General features: G+C 34.9%; 2 protein-coding genes across 4 annotated transcripts; one reads left to right on the plus strand and one right to left on the minus strand.

The window, feature by feature from the left end:
* The first annotated feature begins 233 nt into the window (after nt 1-233).
* Nucleotides 234-14,193, plus strand: LOC108843967 (probable cyclic nucleotide-gated ion channel 12). 3 transcript variants are annotated; one of them, XM_018617136.2, is made up of 8 exons: nt 234-1,050; nt 1,148-1,550; nt 1,620-1,823; nt 2,567-2,868; nt 2,945-3,056; nt 3,150-3,386; nt 10,277-10,340; nt 13,922-14,193. In XM_018617136.2, exons 1-8 carry the CDS (start codon nt 1,001-1,003, stop codon nt 13,942-13,944), a joined length of 1,395 nt encoding a protein of 464 aa, XP_018472638.1. In that variant the 5' UTR covers nt 234-1,000; the 3' UTR covers nt 13,945-14,193. The 3 variants fall into 3 exon arrangements, with proteins under 3 accessions (XP_018472638.1, XP_018472639.1, XP_018472641.1); XM_018617137.2 differs by lacking the exon at nt 10,277-10,340 and having other exon boundaries at nt 235-1,050; XM_018617139.2 differs by lacking the exons at nt 10,277-10,340; nt 13,922-14,193 and adding an exon at nt 9,436-9,719 and having other exon boundaries at nt 235-1,050.
* Nucleotides 14,194-19,391: 5,198 nt separating this feature from the next.
* On the minus strand, nt 19,392-20,210 carry LOC108846111 (uncharacterized). The gene has a single exon (XM_018619325.2). It carries the CDS (start codon nt 20,097-20,099, stop codon nt 19,560-19,562), a length of 540 nt encoding a protein of 179 aa, XP_018474827.1. The 5' UTR covers nt 20,100-20,210; the 3' UTR covers nt 19,392-19,559.
* Nucleotides 20,211-20,934: the final 724 nt, after the last annotated feature.

The raw sequence follows: 20,934 nt of genomic DNA on the forward strand, positions 1-20,934 counted from the left end.
TGTATTTTTCTTATATATATTGACAATGTTCTTTTATAATGGACTTAATAACTTAAGCCCATTACTTTTTCTATTTAATACTACTATCTTTGTTTCCAAACAATTTTTTTTTTAAAAGACTACAATCCATGTTTCCAAACACACCAATTTTTTTTAATACTCTTATCCAAGTATCCAAACACACCGAATTTGTACTTCAGCTTTAATAAGATAGATGATGTGCTTTGATGTTTGAATAACAATAAGAAGAATAGTACAGCTTTTATTTCTCTCTCTCCCGTACAAAAACACTCTCTCACCAAAAACCAAATGGTCCCCCCATCATTTCATATCTCTCTCTCCATCGATTAGCTCATATATATATATATTTAATAATTATAAAATCCAGCATCAGCTTTATAAAGATTTGTGCACATATACTATATACTTTTCAACTATTTGAACCCGGTGGCGCATACTTTTCAACTATTTGGACCCCTCACGACGCCGTATTCTATTTTGTAACTCGTGTTTAGAAAAATCTCAACTTTCACGTAAGAGGCAAGTAACAAACAAATATTAGTTGATCTGAGCCATAGATCGTTCCGCATGACTCAAATTTGATCTGAGCCATAGATTTATGCGTCCTTCTCTTCAGTTGCTTGCTGCTTTAAAAATACTTTGAGAAGTTGGGGAAAGATTATAATCTATCATTCATTTTCCAACATCTTCTGGCTCCCAGGTTGCATTTTCTCACTCTCTGAATCGAAATAAATTTACATGGAAATGAATTTATCTTCTTCTTTGGCCTCTGAGAAATTAATAACTATATGCAAATAACTATATAAGAATCACCTTGTGAGCTGGCTCTTTCGATTTTTTTATTGAAATAGTTTTTCGTGGAAAGAACCGGTGGTGGTGGTTTAGTAGCGCTTAAGGGAATTAAAAATCCAATACGGTGAATCCGGTTTCAAATCACACCGACCACACGGATATGAGTTATTGCTTTCGGCTCATTTGAATGCCCCTGATAAAGTCTATTTATGGGCTATACCTCCACCCGGAGGTTAGGTCTGTGTCTTTAATAGACCCGGATTTAATTCTTTTTTTTTGTCAGAAAAATAGTTTTTGCTGAGAGAATTGCTATTATAGCTATATCTTGTAACAGCAGGTTTATAATTGGAAAAATGGAAAGATCTTCAACGACAAAGTCAGTCAGGGAGAGTGTTAGAGGAAGCTTAAAGACAGCTTACATCAAGATGAAAACTCCTGAAAACTGGAGGAAGATAATCCTGTTCGTTTGTGTTGTTGCTTTGGGTATTGATCCTTTGTATCTCTTTGTACCTGTGGTTGATTCTCCTAACTTCTGCTTCACTTTCGACAAGAAGCTTGCCACAGGAGTATCTGTCCTTCGTACCTTCATTGACGTATTATATGTGGTTCATATCATTTCGAATTTCATGAGATATTCAAATGGCCAGTTAAACTTCCATTCTAAGCCTAAATGGGAACCATATTTTTTCATCTTTCATACCATTGTTGACATTTTGTCTGTTCTCCCCAGTCCTCAGGTATGTTCACTTCTTTTCTAGATCGTGCGTCCTTTTAAATTGTGATCTATATTCTATAAAATCTTGTAGGTTCTCGTTCTCACTTTAATGCGTCGGTCTGACTCGCTCGTGTCAAGAGAAATACTGAAATGGATTATACTTTCTCAATATATACCAAGAATCCTACGTATCTATCCGCTTTACAAAGAAGTGACAAAAGCCTCTGGTACAGTAGCAGAAACAAAGTGGATTGGAGCTGCTTTTAACCTTTTCCTCTACATGTTGCACAGTCATGTAAGTCTTTATCTCTTACTTGCTCCCACTGCTATTTTTATTTGAGTAATTCTTAAGTACACTCCACTCCCTAGGATGAACCTATAGAATTTTACTATTTCATATTTAGTATCTTTTAAAAAAAATATTGTCAAATTAAATTATGTTTTTAAATTAAAAGACAAAAATAAATAAAAAATAATACAAGTTGCAAAAAAAACTTTAAAAAACTAATTTTAATACCGTCAACAAAACACTAAACCCTAAATACTAAACCTTAAATCCTTGGATCCTAAATCTTTGAACTTTTTTAATAAAGTACCGTCAGCAAAACACTAAACTCTAAAACTTAAATACTAAATCCTAAACATTTGGGTAAACCCTAAACCTTGAATAAATTCTAAACCCTAGGATTTAAGATTTATCAAAATGTTTAGAGTTTAGTATTTAGTGTTTAAGGTTTAGTATTTAGGGTCTAGTGTTTTGTTGATGGTATTAAAATTATTTTTTAAAAGTTTTTTGTTTGCAACTAGTATTATTTTATATATTTTTATCTTTTAATTTTAAAAACATAATTTAATTTGACAATTTTTATTTCTTTTTTTTTAAATACTAAATATGAAATAGTGAAATTTTATTGGTGGGTGAACCTATAGATTCACCCTAGAGAGTGAACCCAAGATTTACTCTTTTTATTTTATTTATTTTGTTATGAAGCAACAAAAAAGTTGTTACAATTGTGATATGCATATATGACGGTTCAGGTGTTTGGGGCTTTCTGGTACGTGAGTTCAGTAGAAAAAATTAACAAATGTTGGCGTCTAGCATGTCCTGATATCCCGGGATGCAATCTCAAATTCCAGTTCTGTGGACAAGAAGGTGGAAACAACATTGGTGCATTGAACACTTCATGCCCATTAATCGAACCTGACCAAATCACAAACTCAACGGTCTTCAACTTTGGTATGTACATTGATGCATTGAAGTCAGGGATCGTAGAGGTCAATCCAGATGATTTTCCAAGGAAATTCTTTTACTGCTTTTGGTGGGGTCTACGAAATATTAGGTTTGTACATTTCAACTCTGAACGCATAAGATAAACACATCCGTCCATAGCTTAACATTTTCTTTAACTATCGCAGTGCTTTAGGTCAAAACCTACAGACAAGCAACTCTGTTGGGGATATCGTCTTTGCTCTTATCATCTGCGTCTCTGGTTTACTTTTGTTTGCTGTCCTCATTGGAAACATCCAGGTTGACTTTTAGTAGATTCAGATTTTGATCTCATAGAGCTGATTTTTTAATCTCATAGAGTTGATTCTTAGATGATTCTTTTGGTGGTCACAGAAGTTTTTGCAATCAACTACAATTAGATTAGACGCAATGTTGGAGAAAAAGAGAGACACTGAAACATGGATGTCGAATAATAATCTGCCAAAACATATAAGGGAAAGCATTAGAAAACACGACGAAGACAAATGGAAAAGTACCAGAGGCATCGACCATGAAACAATTCTTAAGAGCCTTCCAGAAGACATCAGGCAACAAACTGAACTTCATATTGAACGGAATTCTTTAAACAGTGTAAGCTCTCTTTATCCTTGTTAATTGATTTCATGAGGTTCACACTACACTAGTACAAAGTAATCCAATAGCCACTGAATAGTCACCATAGGTTTGTAACTAATTTTAAACAGACACAAAAAAGGTCATGAATAACCTCTCATATCCGTAGTTAATTATATCATGTCTGTTGTAACTAACGTGAGAAGAAAATAGATGCGGAAACAGATGAATAAAACGATGTAACTACGACACAGAGATTTAACGTGGTTCACCAACTTGGCTACGTCCACGGGCAAAGAGAGATCTTATTATTGGAGGCGATATTGAGTTTACAGAGTAGTAGTTTAGGGTTACTTCGAATACAAAATATATATAATAGCATCTCGCATCTAAAACCCTAGACTATACGGACTCATGGGCCTAAGCCCACGATCAGATGTAACATCCATAATGACTTGATGCAACGCTCTTGATGCAACCGAGCTGGTATGATGTACGTGATGTAACATCTGTCGTCTAGATGTAACATACAGATTCAAGGCACATCAACAAATCTCCACCTTGACTTGAATCCTCCCAATAACAGATGTACCAGATGTACTAGATGCACCTTCAAGTGCCAAATGTACCAGATGCGCTTCTCTGCGCCAGATGTACCATCCCTCTCTTTGCCTCAGATGTCCTTCAGACCAGATGTGTTGCTACGATGAACCAGACGCCCTTTAACGGCCAGATGCTCAACTAGAGCAGACGTTCATCCTCAACTAGATGTCCCAACAGACCGGATGTTTTTTCGAACCAGATGCCCCTTCGGGCCAGATGCCCCTTCGGGCCAGATGCCCCTTAGGGCCAGATGTCCTTTCGGACCAGATGCCCCTTCGGGCCAGATGCCCCTTAGGGCCAGACTAACAAGTTGAGATGTTTAGCAAGTCCAAGCAATGCTTAAACTTGCTGTGAGGAACCGGTTTAGTGAACATGTCAGCAGGATTATCTGCAGTTCCTACTTTCTTCACTTCAATTCCCTTCTCATCTCTCAAGAAATGATACCTCACATCAATATGCTTCGTTCTCTCGTGATGAACCTGATCTTTGGTTAAACATATAGCGCTCAAACTGTCGCAATACACAGTAGCCTGATCCTGATGCAAACCGAGATCATTAACCAATCCTCTGAGCCATATTCCTTCCTTCGCAGCTTCTGTCAACGCCATATACTCTACCTCAGTAGTAGACAAAGTCACTGTAGACTGTAGAGTCGCCTTCCAACTAACCACAGAACCGCCCAAGGTGAACACATAACCGGTCATAGATCTTCTGCTGTCCACATCTCCAGCATAATCAGAATCAGAATAGCATGTTACCAGTCGCGGATTGTCGCATCCATAGATGAGACCAACATCAGATGTACCCTTCAGGTACCGGAAAATCCGCTTCACTGCTGCCCAATGTTCCTTCCCAGGTTGTCCCATAAACCTGCTAACCACACTGATTGCATGTGGCGGATCTGGTCTTGTGCAGACCATTGCATACATCAAGCTTCCTACATCGCTAGCATAAGGAACCCGAGACATATACTCTTTCTCCTCTTCAGACTGAACCTCATACATGGTAATCTGAAGATTTGATGCGCACGGAGTATTGATAGGTTTACATGAAGACATCCCGAACTTTGTCAACACCTTATTATTGTAGGTCTTCTGTGACAAGAACAACTTCTTCCTCTCCATATCTCTGAAGATCTCCATCCCTAGAATCTTCTTTGCTGCACCTAAATCCTTCATCTCAAATTCAGAACTCAGAAGCTCCTTCAACTTCTGGATGTCACACATCTTCTCTGCAGCTATCAACATGTCATCCACGTAGAGCAACAAATAAATGAATGTACCATCCTTCAACTTGCTCATGTAGACACAACAATCATAAGGACTTTTGATGTAGCCCAACTTGATCATATAGCTGTCGAATCTTTTGTACCATTGTCTTGGAGACTGCTTAAGTCCATAAAGTGACTTCCGAAGCTTACATACATAATCTTCTTTTCCAGGAACTCGAAAACCATCCGGCTGAGTCATGTATATCTCCTCCTCTAGTTCTCCATGAAGAAACGCAGTCTTCACATCAAGTTGCTCAAGCTCCAAGTCCTGACGTGCTACCAGTGCTAGCAACACTCTGATGGAAGTATGTCTGACCACTGGTGAGAAGATCTCATTGTAGTCTACTCCCTCTCTCTGACTGAAACCTCTTGCAACAACCCGAGATTTATACTTAGGTCCTTCTGTCGGTGATGCTCCATCCTTGATCTTGTAGATCCACTTGCATGTAACAACTCTTCTCCCTGATGGTAATGTGACCAAATCCCATGTATGATTCTTCTCATGAGACTCCATCTCGTCTCCCATTGCAGCATGCCATTTCTCATATTCGGGACAAGAAATAACTTCCATGTAAGTGGATGGTTCATACGTATCCACTTCCTCTGCAACCTGAAGTGCATAACCCACCATATCATCAAAACGATATCTCTCTGGTGGCCTGACATCAACCCTTCTTGGTCGATCCTTCGCGATGCTACGCTTTGTAGCATCCGGCGGTTGAGTCTCTGTAGACTCCAACTGAACTTCTTCTACACGCTCCTCTTGATTTTCTGTGGGCTTCTGCACATCGATCACTTCATGACCACCTTGCAGCTCCACCTGTTTATCGATGCTACCTTTCTCTGCTTCATAATTGGACCCTGAACTTCTAACCATAGATGCTTCATCGAAGACAACATTCTTGCTTAGAATCACCCGACTTTCTGATGGAGACCAGACCATGTATCCCTTGACACCATCACCGTAGCCCATAAATACTCCCTTCCTTGCTCTTGGCTCTAGTTTACCTTCACTTACATGATAGTAAATTGTACAACCAAACACTCTTAGAAGTGAATAATCAGCAGATCTACCATACCACACTTCAAAAGGCATCCTGCACTCGATGCCTGTGTGGGGACCGAGATTTATCAAGTAGCAAGCCGTGTTGACTGCTTCAGCCCAAAACCGTTTCTCCAGACCAGCATTCGAGAGCATGCACCTCGCTCTCTCTAGCAATGTCTGGTTCATTCGTTTTGCTACACCATTATGTTGTGGTGTTTCTCTGACTGTAAGATGCCTCGCAATCCCTGCATCCTTACAAAACTGATTGAACTCTGCTGAGCAGAATTCCAGACCGTTATCAGTACGAAGTCGCTTCACCTTCTTCTCTGTTTGATTCTCCACCAACGTTTTCCACTCCTTGAAGCTACTGAATGCTTCACTTTTGTGCTTCATAAAAATTATCCAAGTCTTCCTCGAATAATCATCAATCATAGACACAAAATATATGTGACCTTTCAGTGACTCAACCCTGGATGGACCCCAACAGTCTGAATGGATGTAATCAAGTGTGCCTTTTGTTTTATGAATTGCCTTGTGAAAGCTCTTTCGATGCAACTTCCCAAAGACGCAATGCATACAGAACTCTAGACTTCTGGTCTTGTGACCACAGAGAAGACCCTGCTTCGACAGAAGTTGCATCCCACGTTCACCCATATGTCCAAGTCTCATATGCCACAACTTAGCCATATCTTCCTCTGAGATCTCTGGCGATGCAACATTTGCTGAACCCGTAACAGTAGTACCCTTCAGCAAATACAAAGTACCATTCATGAAGCCCTTCAGAATCACATCAGAACCCCTGCAGACATCCATAACTCCATCGCCACCTGAGTATTTGAACCCTCTACTGTCCAGAAGACTCAAGGATATCAAATTCTTCGTCATCGATGGAACATGCCTAACCTTGTTCAATGTGCAGAATCTACCATCATGTGTCCTGAGCTTGATTGAGCCAATCCCAGCAATCTTGCAGACAAAATCGTTTGCCATCTTAATCTTGCCGTCAAGTACCTCTGTGTACTCTGAAAACCACTCTCTCCTCGGTGTCATATGGTAGGATGCTCCCGAATCCAGAACCCACACATCAGAAGAGTGTGTGTGTCCATGCACAACAAGAGCAATGTCACTATTAGACTTGGCTTCATCCTCAGCTACTGCAGCAGATCCAGACTGCTGCTCTTTTTTCTTCTTGGGACAGTCTGACTTCCAATGTCCCTTCTCTTTGCAATAGTTGCAAGTATCAGTTGGCTTAGGGCCTCTTGAGAACGATTTCCTGTCTTTCAACTTCTTTTTGTTCCCATGTCCCTTCGCACCACTGACAAACAATCCTGAAGCTTGATTGTCAGTCCCTGAGCTGGATGCCTTATGGCGAAGTTCCCTACTATGAAGCGCCGACCTAACTTCTTCCAGTTTCACTGTATCTTTGCCAACAATGAACGATTGCACGAAGTTCTCGAAGGAGTTCGGTAAAGATACCAACAGGATTAGAGCAGCGTCTTCATCCTCCACCTTAACATCGATGTTACGCAGCTCCAGTAATATCGAATTTAACTTGTCAAGATGGTCGCGAAGCTCAATACCTTCTTGCATACGCAAGGCGAAGAGGCGTTGCTTCATAAGTAGCTTGTTCGTCAGAGATTTTGTCATGTACAAGCTCTCTAACTTCTGCCACAAACTAGCAGCAGTTTTCTCATCCGACACTTCGATGATGATCTCGTCTGCTAGACACAACAAAATTGTTGAGAACGCCTTCTCTTCCAGAACCTCCAAATCAGTTGCTTCAGATTTCTTCCCTGACAATGGTCCCCAGATGCCTTGTTGCTTCAGCAACGCCTGCATCTTAATCTGCCAAAGATTGAATCTGTTTCTCCCATCAAACTTGTCGATCTTCGTTCTTATTCGAGACATCTTCTCACCAGATCACAACCCGAAGCTCTGATACCAGTTTGTTGTAACTAACGTGAGAAGAAAATAGATGCGGAAACAAATGAATAAAACGATGTAACTACGACACAGAGATTTAACGTGGTTCACCAACTTGGCTACGTCCATGGGCAAAGAGAGATCTTATTATTGGAGGCGATATTGAGTTTACAGAGTAGTAGTTTAGGGTTACTTCGAATACAAGATATATATAGTAGCATCTCGCATCTAAAACCCTAGACTATACGGACTCATGGGCCTAAGCCCACGATCAGATGTAACATCCATAATGACTTGATGCAATGCTCTTGATGCAACGTAGCCGGTATGATGTACGTGATGTAACATCTGTCGTCTAGATGTAACATACAGATTCAAGGCACATCAACAATGTCTCTGCCCATGTTCGAAACCTAAACTAGGCCAGGCGCGAGTGGACGGCCGGTCCGATCCCAGCTAGTAGTTTTAATTATTATTTTAAGTTTTAAATAATTATATGTGTAGACATTTTAACTTATGGGAAGAAACAAGAAAATGTAATGTTGTCAGTTGGTTAAGGTGCTTGCGTCAGTTTATCTAAAGTTGGGTTGGAAGCCTAATAGACACTATTAGAGGGTGTATTCAATTGATAGTTTTAGGTCATTTATATTAAAATGATAAATCCGCTGTTATTAAAATAAGAATTTAAAATTTTATTTAAAATCCACTATTATTGAATTCGACATTTCGTAAAGTACTCTAAAATCAACTGTTACTGAAAATATTTCAAGTTGTGGAGTTTTAAAGTTTTTGGGTGATTTTAGGATGGTTGGGTGGAGTTTCTTATTTGAAAAAAAAAACTAAAATCTAAATTCTATGATTTTAAGTGATATTGTAGAGTAGTTTAACAAAAATCACATAAATCTCTGCAATTTATTGAAATCATCTAAAATCCCATTAAAAATCAAATCACGTCAAATGTTAAATTGAATACACCCTTTAAGTTATTTTATGTGTTTCTTAAATAAGTGGCATTATTGTAATTATGTCACCTTATTCCTCGTTTTTTTAGGGTTTACTGCAATTTTTTTCCGCTGTCAACACAAATTTGTCAAAATCCAAAAGTTTTATGAGTTTTCCTTGTTGTTTATGCATCAAACTCACAGACCTACCTTTCAAAATGCCATTTGAACACTTAAAACTTCAAAATATTGACTTTTTTAATCAATCCAATTTCTTGGCCGCAGAGGTTGAAATCGCCACGGTAGAGCTCCACCGAGCGCTGCACTGCCGCTTAATCGGGCTCTGCGGACGTGTTTTAGAACCTGAGTTTCTGCCAAAATAAATCATGGACCTCGATTGGAACATCTGATAACAAAGCAGTAGCAGTATTCCATAGATATGTATGCTGTAAAAGGAGTATTCTGTTTTAAATTTAGTTAATTAAGTGATTAGTATAGCAGTTACAGTAGTACATGAGTCATATATATAACTATTTTAAAACTTAGTATATAATATATTCTAAATAATATATATATATATATATATATATATATATTAATTTTAAACTTTATTCACTATAATAAATAATATTTAATTATAGGGCTTTTAGCAAATTTGACCTAAAACTCAAAGTCAGACACATACTAACCTATGTTTTCTTTGGAAATTTCATTTGTCCTATTTACCCCCACAAGTTCATAGTATTCACGAAAATACCATTAATTTTTTTTCTTTCGAAAATGACTTTTTTACTCTCTCAACCTCATCATCTTCAAATATTTACAATATTACTATTGCCATCAATACACCAACCACCATGAACAATCAATTTGAAACTCTTAATGCACCTCAAATCGATTTACACTCATTCTTTCTCAATTCTTATGAACTAAAAACAACATCTCTTTCACTTTCTCTCCATATTCATCCAAAAAAACCCAAAATTTAATTTAAAAAATTTATGGTTCATAGAGCTATTTAAGGTTACGATTCTTGGTGGCTCACTTTGGTTTGAGATTTTGGGTGCTTGGAGAAGACTTATGTTTGCTAAACAAGTTATTTCACTTGTTGAAACTATGAAATCAGATTTTTTCCAAATCTGTTCGTGGCTGTAGACGACTTATATGGAAGTCTTCTGATCAATGTCGAGGTTAGTTTTGCAATTGACTTTTAAATGTGTTTTTAGAGACGACTTACATGGAAGTCGTCCATCTTTGTTTGTTAAAAAAAAAAATTCGAGACAACTTCCATGTAGACGTCTAGGGTAAACGGGTTAGTTTTGCATTTAACCGGATTGTGTCAGAAATTTAACTTTTCCTGGATGAGTTACACGTAAGTCGTCCAGTAGAAAATTAAAAAATCAATATTTTGTTATGAAGTCGTCTAGGTTAGTTTTTTATTGAAAAATAAAACAATTTTTTTCTAGCGACTTACACGGAAGTCGTCGGTTAGACGACTTACACGGAAGTCGTCGGTTAGACGACTTACACGAAAGTAGTCCATTATTTTATTCCGAGATTCTGGTCAAACCTTGCTTATCTTGGATGACTTCCATGTAAGTCGTTGGACGAACGACTTCTGTATAAGTCGTGTAGAAAAAATTAAAATTTTATTTTTATTTTTCAATTGTAAAACTAACCTGAGACGACTTACATGGAAGTCGTCTAGGTATAACAAAATATTGTTTTTTTTAATTTTCTACTGGACGACTTATGTGTAAGTCGTCTAAAAAGGTCAAATTTCTTACACAATCCGGTCAAATGCAAAATTACCATGCTTACTCTAGACGACATACGGGGAAGTCGTCTCAGATATTTTCGAGATTTTTTGTTTACAAGAAAGTTGGACGACTTCAAGATACATCGTCTCTAGAAAACACATTTAAAAGTCAATTTCAAAAATGACATTCTAGACAACCTCCAAGGAAGTCGTCTACCGGAAGACTTTCGTGGAAGTCATCTACATCAATGTTTAATAAACTTTCATTTTCTCTAAAACTAATTTTTTTAACATTTTCTTATTAGTTCATGTATATTAGTCAATATTAGAGCTACTGAATAAAATTCATAAATTAATTGGTGATAATTATGAGGTTACCAACATTCATGTTTATTAAAGTTTCTAACTGATCCGAGAAAACTTCCGTGGAAGTCTTCTACGTTAGTTTTTGTAAAACTAAATTTGACTAAGTTTTTCAGCATGACATGTAAAAAAATGTGATATGTTTTAACTAGTTACTATTATAAGTAACAGATTCTTGAGGACTTAAAGAACAATCACTATGAAATAAAGTATAACGAGTGGTGTCACACATATCAAAAAAAGATATGTTTATCTTCTCAAAAAGATTTCTAATGAAAGTGTTATATCTTTGAACATATGTAATGTTTTATCTTTTGTGAATTTGACTAAGTTTTCTTGAGAATTCTTCTTCTTTAGTTATAATAAATTTTATTAATTTTGTGTTATTGTGTTTTGCTATTGAAGTTGTATCAACTTCAATTATTGTCAAGTAATTTTGGTAAGATAATATTGTAGAAAATGAACATATTATAGCAGAGTTAAAAATCAGACGGTTATAGCAAAATTAAGAATCAGATGATGAGAACTAAAATCTTAGCTCGTCTTATTGATGTGTCTCTGATACCAATATTACTAGGTGATTTCCCGTGCTCATGCACATGTATAAATATTTACAAAGTAAAAGTTGATTGCTATTTACTTTTAATTTTATTAATTAATAATTTTACCATAAATTATATAATAATATTATATTAATTTAATGACATATGATTTTAGATATGTATATTTAGTCGGTGTTGTTTTTTTAAAGTTGATTTATCATTTGGATATATTGGACTACATCTATTTCTATAAATTCTAATATTTTTTGTTCTAAATATATTAAAATTTTAATTTTTTTATTTGTATTTAGGTTACTTGTTGTCTTAACTATATTATTATATTTTAGGAATATTATATATAACTTAAGATATATTATGCTTATGAGTATTCTGCAGTCTCATGCATATATATAAATTTTTACAAAAGATCTAAATTGTAACAATTGGTTAATATTTTATTTTTATTTGTTATTATTATTACAAAATTATATATTCTTATTGCAGTTAAACTTATGACTTTGGATATAACTTGGATTAGTCCAGTCACTCATATTGTGAGTATATTGACTTACATGTATTCTTTCAAATTCAGTCTGAAGTATAATTATTTTTATTATAATTAAATTAAATAAAATTAATTTAATTTATATTTTAAATGTGCATTTATTTTCATAATATTTATTAAATTATATATTGATTGTTAAAGAAATATTAGAAAATAAGCGATGATCAATAGAAAATTACAACATAAGTAATTGAAAGCCCACGAACACATACCAATATTTACAATAATTAAAATATTTTATAAATTCTAAATAAATTTATGTCTTAGATTTATTAAATTGTAAGCTGAAGTTTATTTTACACAATTTTAAAATGATAATTCAGATTTTCTTTGGTATTTTTATTATGGTTATATTTAATTCCAAAAAATTAAAACTTAACATTTAAAAGCAAATTAATATTAAGAAACCAAATAATTTTATTAATGGTAATATATAATATACCTACCTCTTTAAAGTATATAGTGTTATGTTATTTTAAATATGATGTAATTATTTGATCAAAAGATTTTTATTTTTAAAATTTATTTTTAGTTTTTAATATCTCTTAAATAAGCAGTAAACTAATATTGTGATTGTATTTGAGAAATCATATTATATAAGTAAAAATAATTTATAGATATTCGTTTTCTCTAATTGAAAGATATTATAGTCAACTAAATATATGAAAAATAAATAGAACATTTCAATACTAATTATACATTATTTTTAGTCAATTAAACATATATCAATTTATGTTACTTAATTATTTTATGTAATCATCGAAGAAAAAGATAGATATATAAAAAATATTTCTATTGCTTTGAAAATATATTTTTGTATTGTTTAAATTTATGTCTTCGAAGAAATAATATTTCTTTTTCTAATATAAAGATTATCCGTGTGATTATTTTTTATGAAACTACATTATATACAAATATAAAATTTTCATCTAAGAAAATATTTTATTACTTCAAAAGTATTTTTATGTTATTTAAATATTTTTTAAATGAAATATTACTATTTTGTGAACTTTCCTTTTCAATGAAATCATATTATATATACATATATTTTCGTTTTTAAAATTGTTTTTTACTTTATAAATGTTTCCTTTCTATTTTAAATGTTATTTGTAAATTTTTTAAAAAACTAAATAAAATATCAATAATAATATTTAAATGTAATATTTTTTAGTTCATTAAAAATATCATTGTAATCAATTATACTGAGTGAGTGCGATACATAAGAAACTCAATTCTCAAATAATACTATAGAGATTGACAAGTCATGATCTTGATGTGTCTCTGATACCAATATTATAGCAGAGTTAAAAATCAGATGGTTATAGCAAAATTAAGAATCCGATGATGAGAACTAAAATCTTAGCTCGTCTTATTGAGTAGCCTTTACAAAACAACAAACTTAATCCTACTTTTCGGAGGACTTTAACAACTTCAATTCAAGTGTTTCTTAAACTATGACCAAGTCTCAAATAAACCAACACTTTTCTCAAATTTTTCTGAGAAATGGAAGAAATGATGCGTGACTTTTTGTTTTTGTCTCAGTCACAGCCACGAAGAAGAGGTGAAAAAGAAGACGCGACGAGGAATGACGAGAGGGAGACGCACCATGCGTGACGAGGTGTAGCCGAATAATAAGTATCCAAGTGGGACTTGATTATAATGTTATTGGGCTGTGTTGGGTTTGTCTAAAACTATCTAAAACTTATTTTTGTTATAAACCACTTGGTGGTCGACCCATATTTATTATAACGGTCTATTTGTACTTGTATATATAGAATCCTTTGAGTTAATGAATAAAGTATCCTTTTCATAAATCTCTAGTTTCACAATACGTTATCAGCACGAGTTGCTCCCTAAACCCTAGAAGCTAGCTGACGGCCACAATAACCATAATTCCGCCGCAACTTCAAACCCTTCGTTCTTTCCAACCGTAAGGATCCAGACGACGGACCACATATCAAATCGAAGCTCTCGACGAAACGAATCCAACGCCGTAAACATCGTGTCAATCCGATCTTAGACGCTCCCTCACGCTCTGTTTCAATACGCGCCGCCAGTAACCTTAAAAACCCTAATTTCGGCGCAACTTTAAATCGATCGATCTCTTCAACCCTGAAAAACCAGACGACGAGTAATATATCAAATTGAAGCTCTTGACGAGACAAATCCAACGCCGTCAGCCTCGCCTCTATCGGACTCCGGACGCGCCCTCACGCTCTATTCTAAGACACGCCGTCGAGTGACCTAAAACCTTGAAATTCTAAAACTCTTCCGACGACTTCAAACCGTTCGTTCTCTCAAACCGTAAGGATCCAGACGACGTGTAATATATCAAATTGAAGCTCTTGACGTGAAGAATCCATCGCCGCGAACCTCGTATCAATCCGAGCTCACACGCGCCCTCAAGCTCCGTTCCAACCCGCGCCGTCAACTACTCTAAAACCCTAATCAAAAACCTAAACTGCAGCCTCTCTCTATACTTTGTTATTTTCTGCGATTTGCTTCATCTATCTATACTAACTTGTTTTGATTCGTTTTTTATTAAGGTTTCTAAAGATACAAGAGGTTTTTGCTCAACCTAGGACACGCGACCAGCTCCTGATCCGTTCCGGTCATGCAGTTCGCGATCCGACTTGTTCCAGCTCTCGGTGGTCCAAATCTACACTTCAAAGTTCTAAAGGTAAACTTTGAAACCCTAAAAGAACTCATAATCGAACATGGTTGATTGATAAATGAATGACCATTAAAATTTTGCAAAACCCCAAATCAAACCCTAGCAAAGATTAATAGGTCCAAACCCTTCCATGAGTAAATCGAAACTCTTAAACCAAAAGTTTGATATGAGATTGTTTTACAATTAAAATCGAAACCACAATGGTTTCTAAATCTCAAAACCCCCTTGATCTGAATGATCAAATCGAATCCTTAAACCTAGAAATCGATCAATCTTCTAAAACATAAACAAGATCGGTTTTCATCCAAAAACATCTAATTTTTTTAATGATTCCGACTTGAATATTGATCTGATTGTCTAGTTTGATTTTTTTTTTAAAAGTTGTTCTTGATGTTTAGAACTGCTTAGGATTGAGAATTATACAAACCCTATTTTTTTATGAAATCCGATTGCAAATAGGTGTTTTTCGATTGAAATTGTTAAATTTTAGTCTACTTGCTAGATGATTTCCCTGATCAATGTCGAAATTGACTTGAATCGTTAGGGATTGATAAAAAAAAATTTATAGAAATTTTCTAGATTGCTAGATTGAAAGAAAAATCGGATTGCATTGCATAAATTTAAAGGTTGAAATAAACCAAAGCTGCATTGCTATATTGACTAAAATAAATCGGATTAGATTATATAATTTAGAGGTTGAAAGAAACCAAATCACATTGCATAACTAAAAGGTTGAAAGAAACCAAAATGCATTGTTTGAATCTGATTATAAGTCAAATAATAAGACTCTAAAATCTATATTTTCAGATGTCAAATTTGGATTATCCAGCCCTTAATCTCTCTGGAGATAATTATGTAAAATGGACCATGAACACTGCAAGTGTCCTGAAGATAAGAGGACTTGACAGATGTATCATCAAAGGCGAGTATGCAACTGAAAATGAAAAATATGAGGCAGTAACAATTATTCGCCAACATCTCACTGAGGATCTCAGAGATCAGTATCTAAATATTGAGAACCCTCTAGACCTTTGGACAGAGTTAAAATCCAGATACACAATAGTGTTATTACCAAAGGCTAGGCATGAGTGGATAAATCTCAGATTTCGGGACTTTAAGTCCCTAGATGAATATAACTCAGCTCTAATCAAAATCGTTTCTAAATTGAAACTATGTGGTGAAGAGGTAACAGAGGAAGATTTACTGGAAAAGACATTCCTTCCAGCTGATCCAAGGGATCTATTGTTACAATATACATACAAAAAAAAAAAAAAATTCACCACTTATACGAATTTGATCTCGTATCTATTACAAGCTGAGAAGAATAATGAGATACTAAAGAAAACCAGTGAGATGAGACTTCCTAAAGCCAATAAGGCTGGAGAGAATAAGGATGAATCCAAAAAAAAGCCACGTCCAGAATAATAAAGGAAATTGTCGGCTTGATTTATGTTTTGATTTGTTTGTCATTTACAATTTTATTATAAGAGTTGTTTTATTTTTATATTATCTTATTTGATTTGCTTGATAATTTCTTGATTGATAAATGACAAAATGAAAATTTAGAAAATGAGTATAGTAATTAAAATTATCCGACCAAATGCATTGCCTAAAACGGGCATGAATTATTTACCCAAATAAAAGACCCATTTGAGTTATAAAGTTTTGAAAATGAATGGTTTCCACATTGAACCAATGAGCAAAGAAAAAAAAAGTTCCTTCAAGATTATAAATAAAAACCGCTCAAGGCATAGAAATGGTCGAGATTGTACTCCCGGCTGATCTAAACTATGCTAAAAGATCAGTATGATAAAGGCAAAAGGCCTAGGTAACCAGATAGGTTGACCATGAAATTTTATACACTTTATGGCATGACTGGACTAGCCATCCAGGTCTTTAAAATTGATGCAAAGATTGATATCGAAAAAGGCACAAAAGAGTTATCCCATAGAATCTCACGTTGTGTAACATGTACACAAGGGAAACTCAATAGGCTATAATGTTCCAAGCATCTAAAGATTTATAAGCATGTTCATGAGGGGGAGAAATGACACTCCCGTGGTACATGAACAACACTAAAAATCCGAGTGACATGGTCTATGACCAATAGAACTTGGCCGAATTCTTTGTGATACAAAGATCACTAGCTAATGCTTGGGAACACATGGATTTACATGTAATAAAAATATGCATCAGGCCATATAAAGTGAGCATAGATATTCCCATCTAAGAATGATAAAGGGTCATGATCCAGACATAAACCATCCTAAGAGATTATGTTTAGACCACCACAATAATATGTGCCGTCTAGGATGGAACCTCATAAGAAGATGAGATAAAATTGGGAATATATGTTGGATATGAGAATGTCTTCCTCCCACGATTTTATAAGAGACCTTGAGCCAAAATATGGATGATCAGATTAAGGCCAGGTTTACGGTTTACATGATGAATCCGACTATCCAACATCAGGGGAGAAAGAAATAAGCTGGTACAAGTATAAAGAGAAATGGAATGGTATTAACCATCCTTGTCTTGGCAAGATCCTCGGACCAGAGAATATGATTTAAGACGTCCAAAGAAAGATCATACAGAGCTAGCTAAAAGAATGCCAGACAGTTTAGACCCGAAAAGAAAAGAAAAAGAATGACTAAGTCATACCAGCTTAAGCACCACGAAATTAATGTCCTAGAAGAGACATAATCAAGTTGCTATAGAGTCTAAAGATAGACCAATATGTTCCATAAGATAAGGAACCTCGGAAATAAAAAGAAAGGTGCAAATAAATGACATATCCGAGGTCATAAGGGAAACCAGACCAGACATTTAGATAAGGCTGCGCAGCTGAACATCTAAGATACCAGACCATGTAGTTTGGGACGCCAAACTGCAAGGTAAATGAAGGTTCTTAGTAAGAATGAAATCTCTAATCGATTAGTTCATGTCTGGAACACAATGGAACACTATAAAAGAAGTGTCGACACATAAAAGATAAAGATGCATAAGGAAATAGCACTTGAGTTTAAAAGATATAAGCGAGGATCAGAACCCACGAAAATACAAGAATGCATTCATAGACTAAAGGAAACCGTGGGAGTTCAAAGAAAGATTCAAAGAATCTATAAAAGAGATGGGTGTATTGGCCATATATATAAACACCATCTGATAAGATAAAACCAGTGAAAAATAGGTCATGTGTGGGAAAGGAAAAGAAATCGTGAGACATGGACTAAGGTGTTCATATTCCTATTTAAAGTATTCAAGGAAGGGCTTGATTACACAAGGATACTCACAGAGACCAAAGGAACATATTATAAGGAGATATACTCCTATGTGGTGGATGCTACTACAAATTCGAAAAGGTCTGGATATAAGTAAGAAAAAAATGTAGTAAGTAACATATTGATCACTGGATAAAGAAATGATAAAAGTATCAAAAATATGAGAAAAGAAATTCTCATAGAATAGTTTTGTTCCTAAGCTATTCATGGACTGAAAACAAAGCAGCTGCAAGTGATATGAAAGACTAAGAAAATACTTAGTACAATCAGTCCATAGATCCTTATAGAGGATATTATAATTCTTTGTGTTTATGTTTATATCAAACCAACCTAAAGAGAGGTTCAATGGTTCAATGATTTCAATGATACAAGTTATCGATTAATTTTGGACAGAATATGATGGGACTAGAAATCATAGCCGTGTATGAGTTGAGATCATCACACCACAATTACATGGTGTAATGTGAGATGGTCGCAGGAGAAGGCAAAGAGAACCATTAATTCTCATGCCAAAGACCATCCAGCTCTATACATCCCAATCGTCCATAAGAATAACCAAAAGTAGTATGGTGAATTGGTTCAGATCGACCATATCGACCAGCATGCGTAATATGGCTAATGGAAAGATCGACCAGCATATGGTAGTATCATAAAACGTGTGGTCAAGTACCAAATGAAGTATATGGGACTAATGAATGTCTATACATCAGTAAAGAAATAAAAGAACCAATCATCATAAGAGTGGTCGAGGTTTATGGTCCGACCAAGTTCCACCAAAGTATAAGGTGGACCACACCATATAATTGCAGTATCATATCCGGACCATATCTTTATATCAGGCTGCAATACCTTAGCCATATATGAGTATATTGGCGTGTGATGACAAGGTCTATGATTTAACATGTATGTTTTCGAAAAGATAGCATTGTCTACGACAAAATAAAAGAAGTCATGAGACATCATCCAGAGATAGTGACCAAAAGAATGTCTGAGTCAATAATAAAATGAAAGTATCCACGGTATGGCAAAGCTATGAGACTAGAGGAACCGTGGGACATGAGAGGACCTGCAAGAAAGATTTAATCGCAGGATAGAGGTACATCCAAGTACCGGTAGAGTACTATAAAAAACAAGTTGCAATCATATATATACATAATATCACCCTTCAAAATTGAAAAAAAAACTCCATAAATAACTATGCTTTTTTAAAGACAAATAATTATGCTTATTCTCCGTATTTCATATATGAGATTTGCCTCTGCAACTTGATCTGCTCATAGAACTTAGCAATGAACTTCTCTGCTCTTACATCCACCCCTTTCTCTTCTTCTTCCTCATCATCTTTAACCGTACGATCACACTCTTCCACACTAGACTCATCGTAACTGTACGATATCACCTCATCGGAATAATCTTGACCGTCAGCGTCAATACCAAACTCATAACCAAATTCTATGGGAGAACCAATGCATGGAAGGAGGAACCTCATAGACGTAGGACGATGTATCTTCTTCTTCTTGACGTTAAACAACGGCGTTTCATCAAAGGAAAGCTCACGTTCCCCGTAACGGGAGAGAGAACGGTCACTGTTGTTATGATGAGCTAGGGCTTTGAGATGCTTGGAGAACAAGTTACGTAGTTCAAGCAAAGGCCACCTTTTGAAAGCTCCACCTTTTCTTGCCCATAGAAGAGCCATCCTCACAAGACTCCATGCTTTATGCATTATTAATCTCCCGCTGGTTTTCTTCTTCCATGAATCCGCCATTGATGGTTGATAGATACTCTGCAAAATATTTGATCTGAGATTTGAGATGTGTTTTTTTTAATGAGTTATTTATTTCTCTAGTGTTGGTTGGTGCTGGTTCTTGAAATGATTGTGTGGGTATATATATACACACAATAGTGTGCATCTTTTGCTTGCTGTTTGCAATTTGCCCTCCCCAAAAGAAATATATTATCCTACGTGATTGGCTAATTTTGTTTGATTTATATATTATTTAAACTAGTTTTTGTAAATTTAAGAGAAATATTTTTCTATTCATAGTACTAAAGTTTCTTAAATTCATACTCTTAAATCGGCCATTAAAAGTGTAGAAAATGTCATGTAAATTTATTTATTGTACCTAAAAACATATTAGTGTTTTCTGTAAAATATTTTTAAAAATAAGGAAAACTTTACAATAAGTTCAAGTGGATTATGCCTTTTTCAAAAAAAAAAAAAAAATTCAAGTGGGTCACCGCTGTCGGCGGACCATATCTTAGCTGTGTTAGCCGTTTTGTTTCATAATTTACGCCTTTAGTTTGTTTTTATTTTTTGTCTGTTATGCTTTTTTAAAATATATAATTTTATTTACTTCAAACCTCTTTAGTTTCAAGTTACAAGTTGATTCCACATTTTTGAAATTGTAAATAAAAATATATATACAAGTTGTAAGTTACAACCTTATTTTTAGTTTCATGTTTCCAGTCTTGAAATGTGTACATTTAGATATTGCTTTCGTTGTAAAAAAAACAGATATTGCTTTCATTTTCGATTTTAAAATAAATTTAGATGTTTTTTATATTATTCTATGACAATGGTTCACCCTATGTATTAAAAA

The sequence above is a fragment of the Raphanus sativus genome, chromosome 3 (genome assembly GCF_000801105.2).
Source record: "Raphanus sativus cultivar WK10039 chromosome 3, ASM80110v3, whole genome shotgun sequence".
Classification (NCBI taxonomy): Eukaryota; Viridiplantae; Streptophyta; class Magnoliopsida; order Brassicales; family Brassicaceae; genus Raphanus; species Raphanus sativus.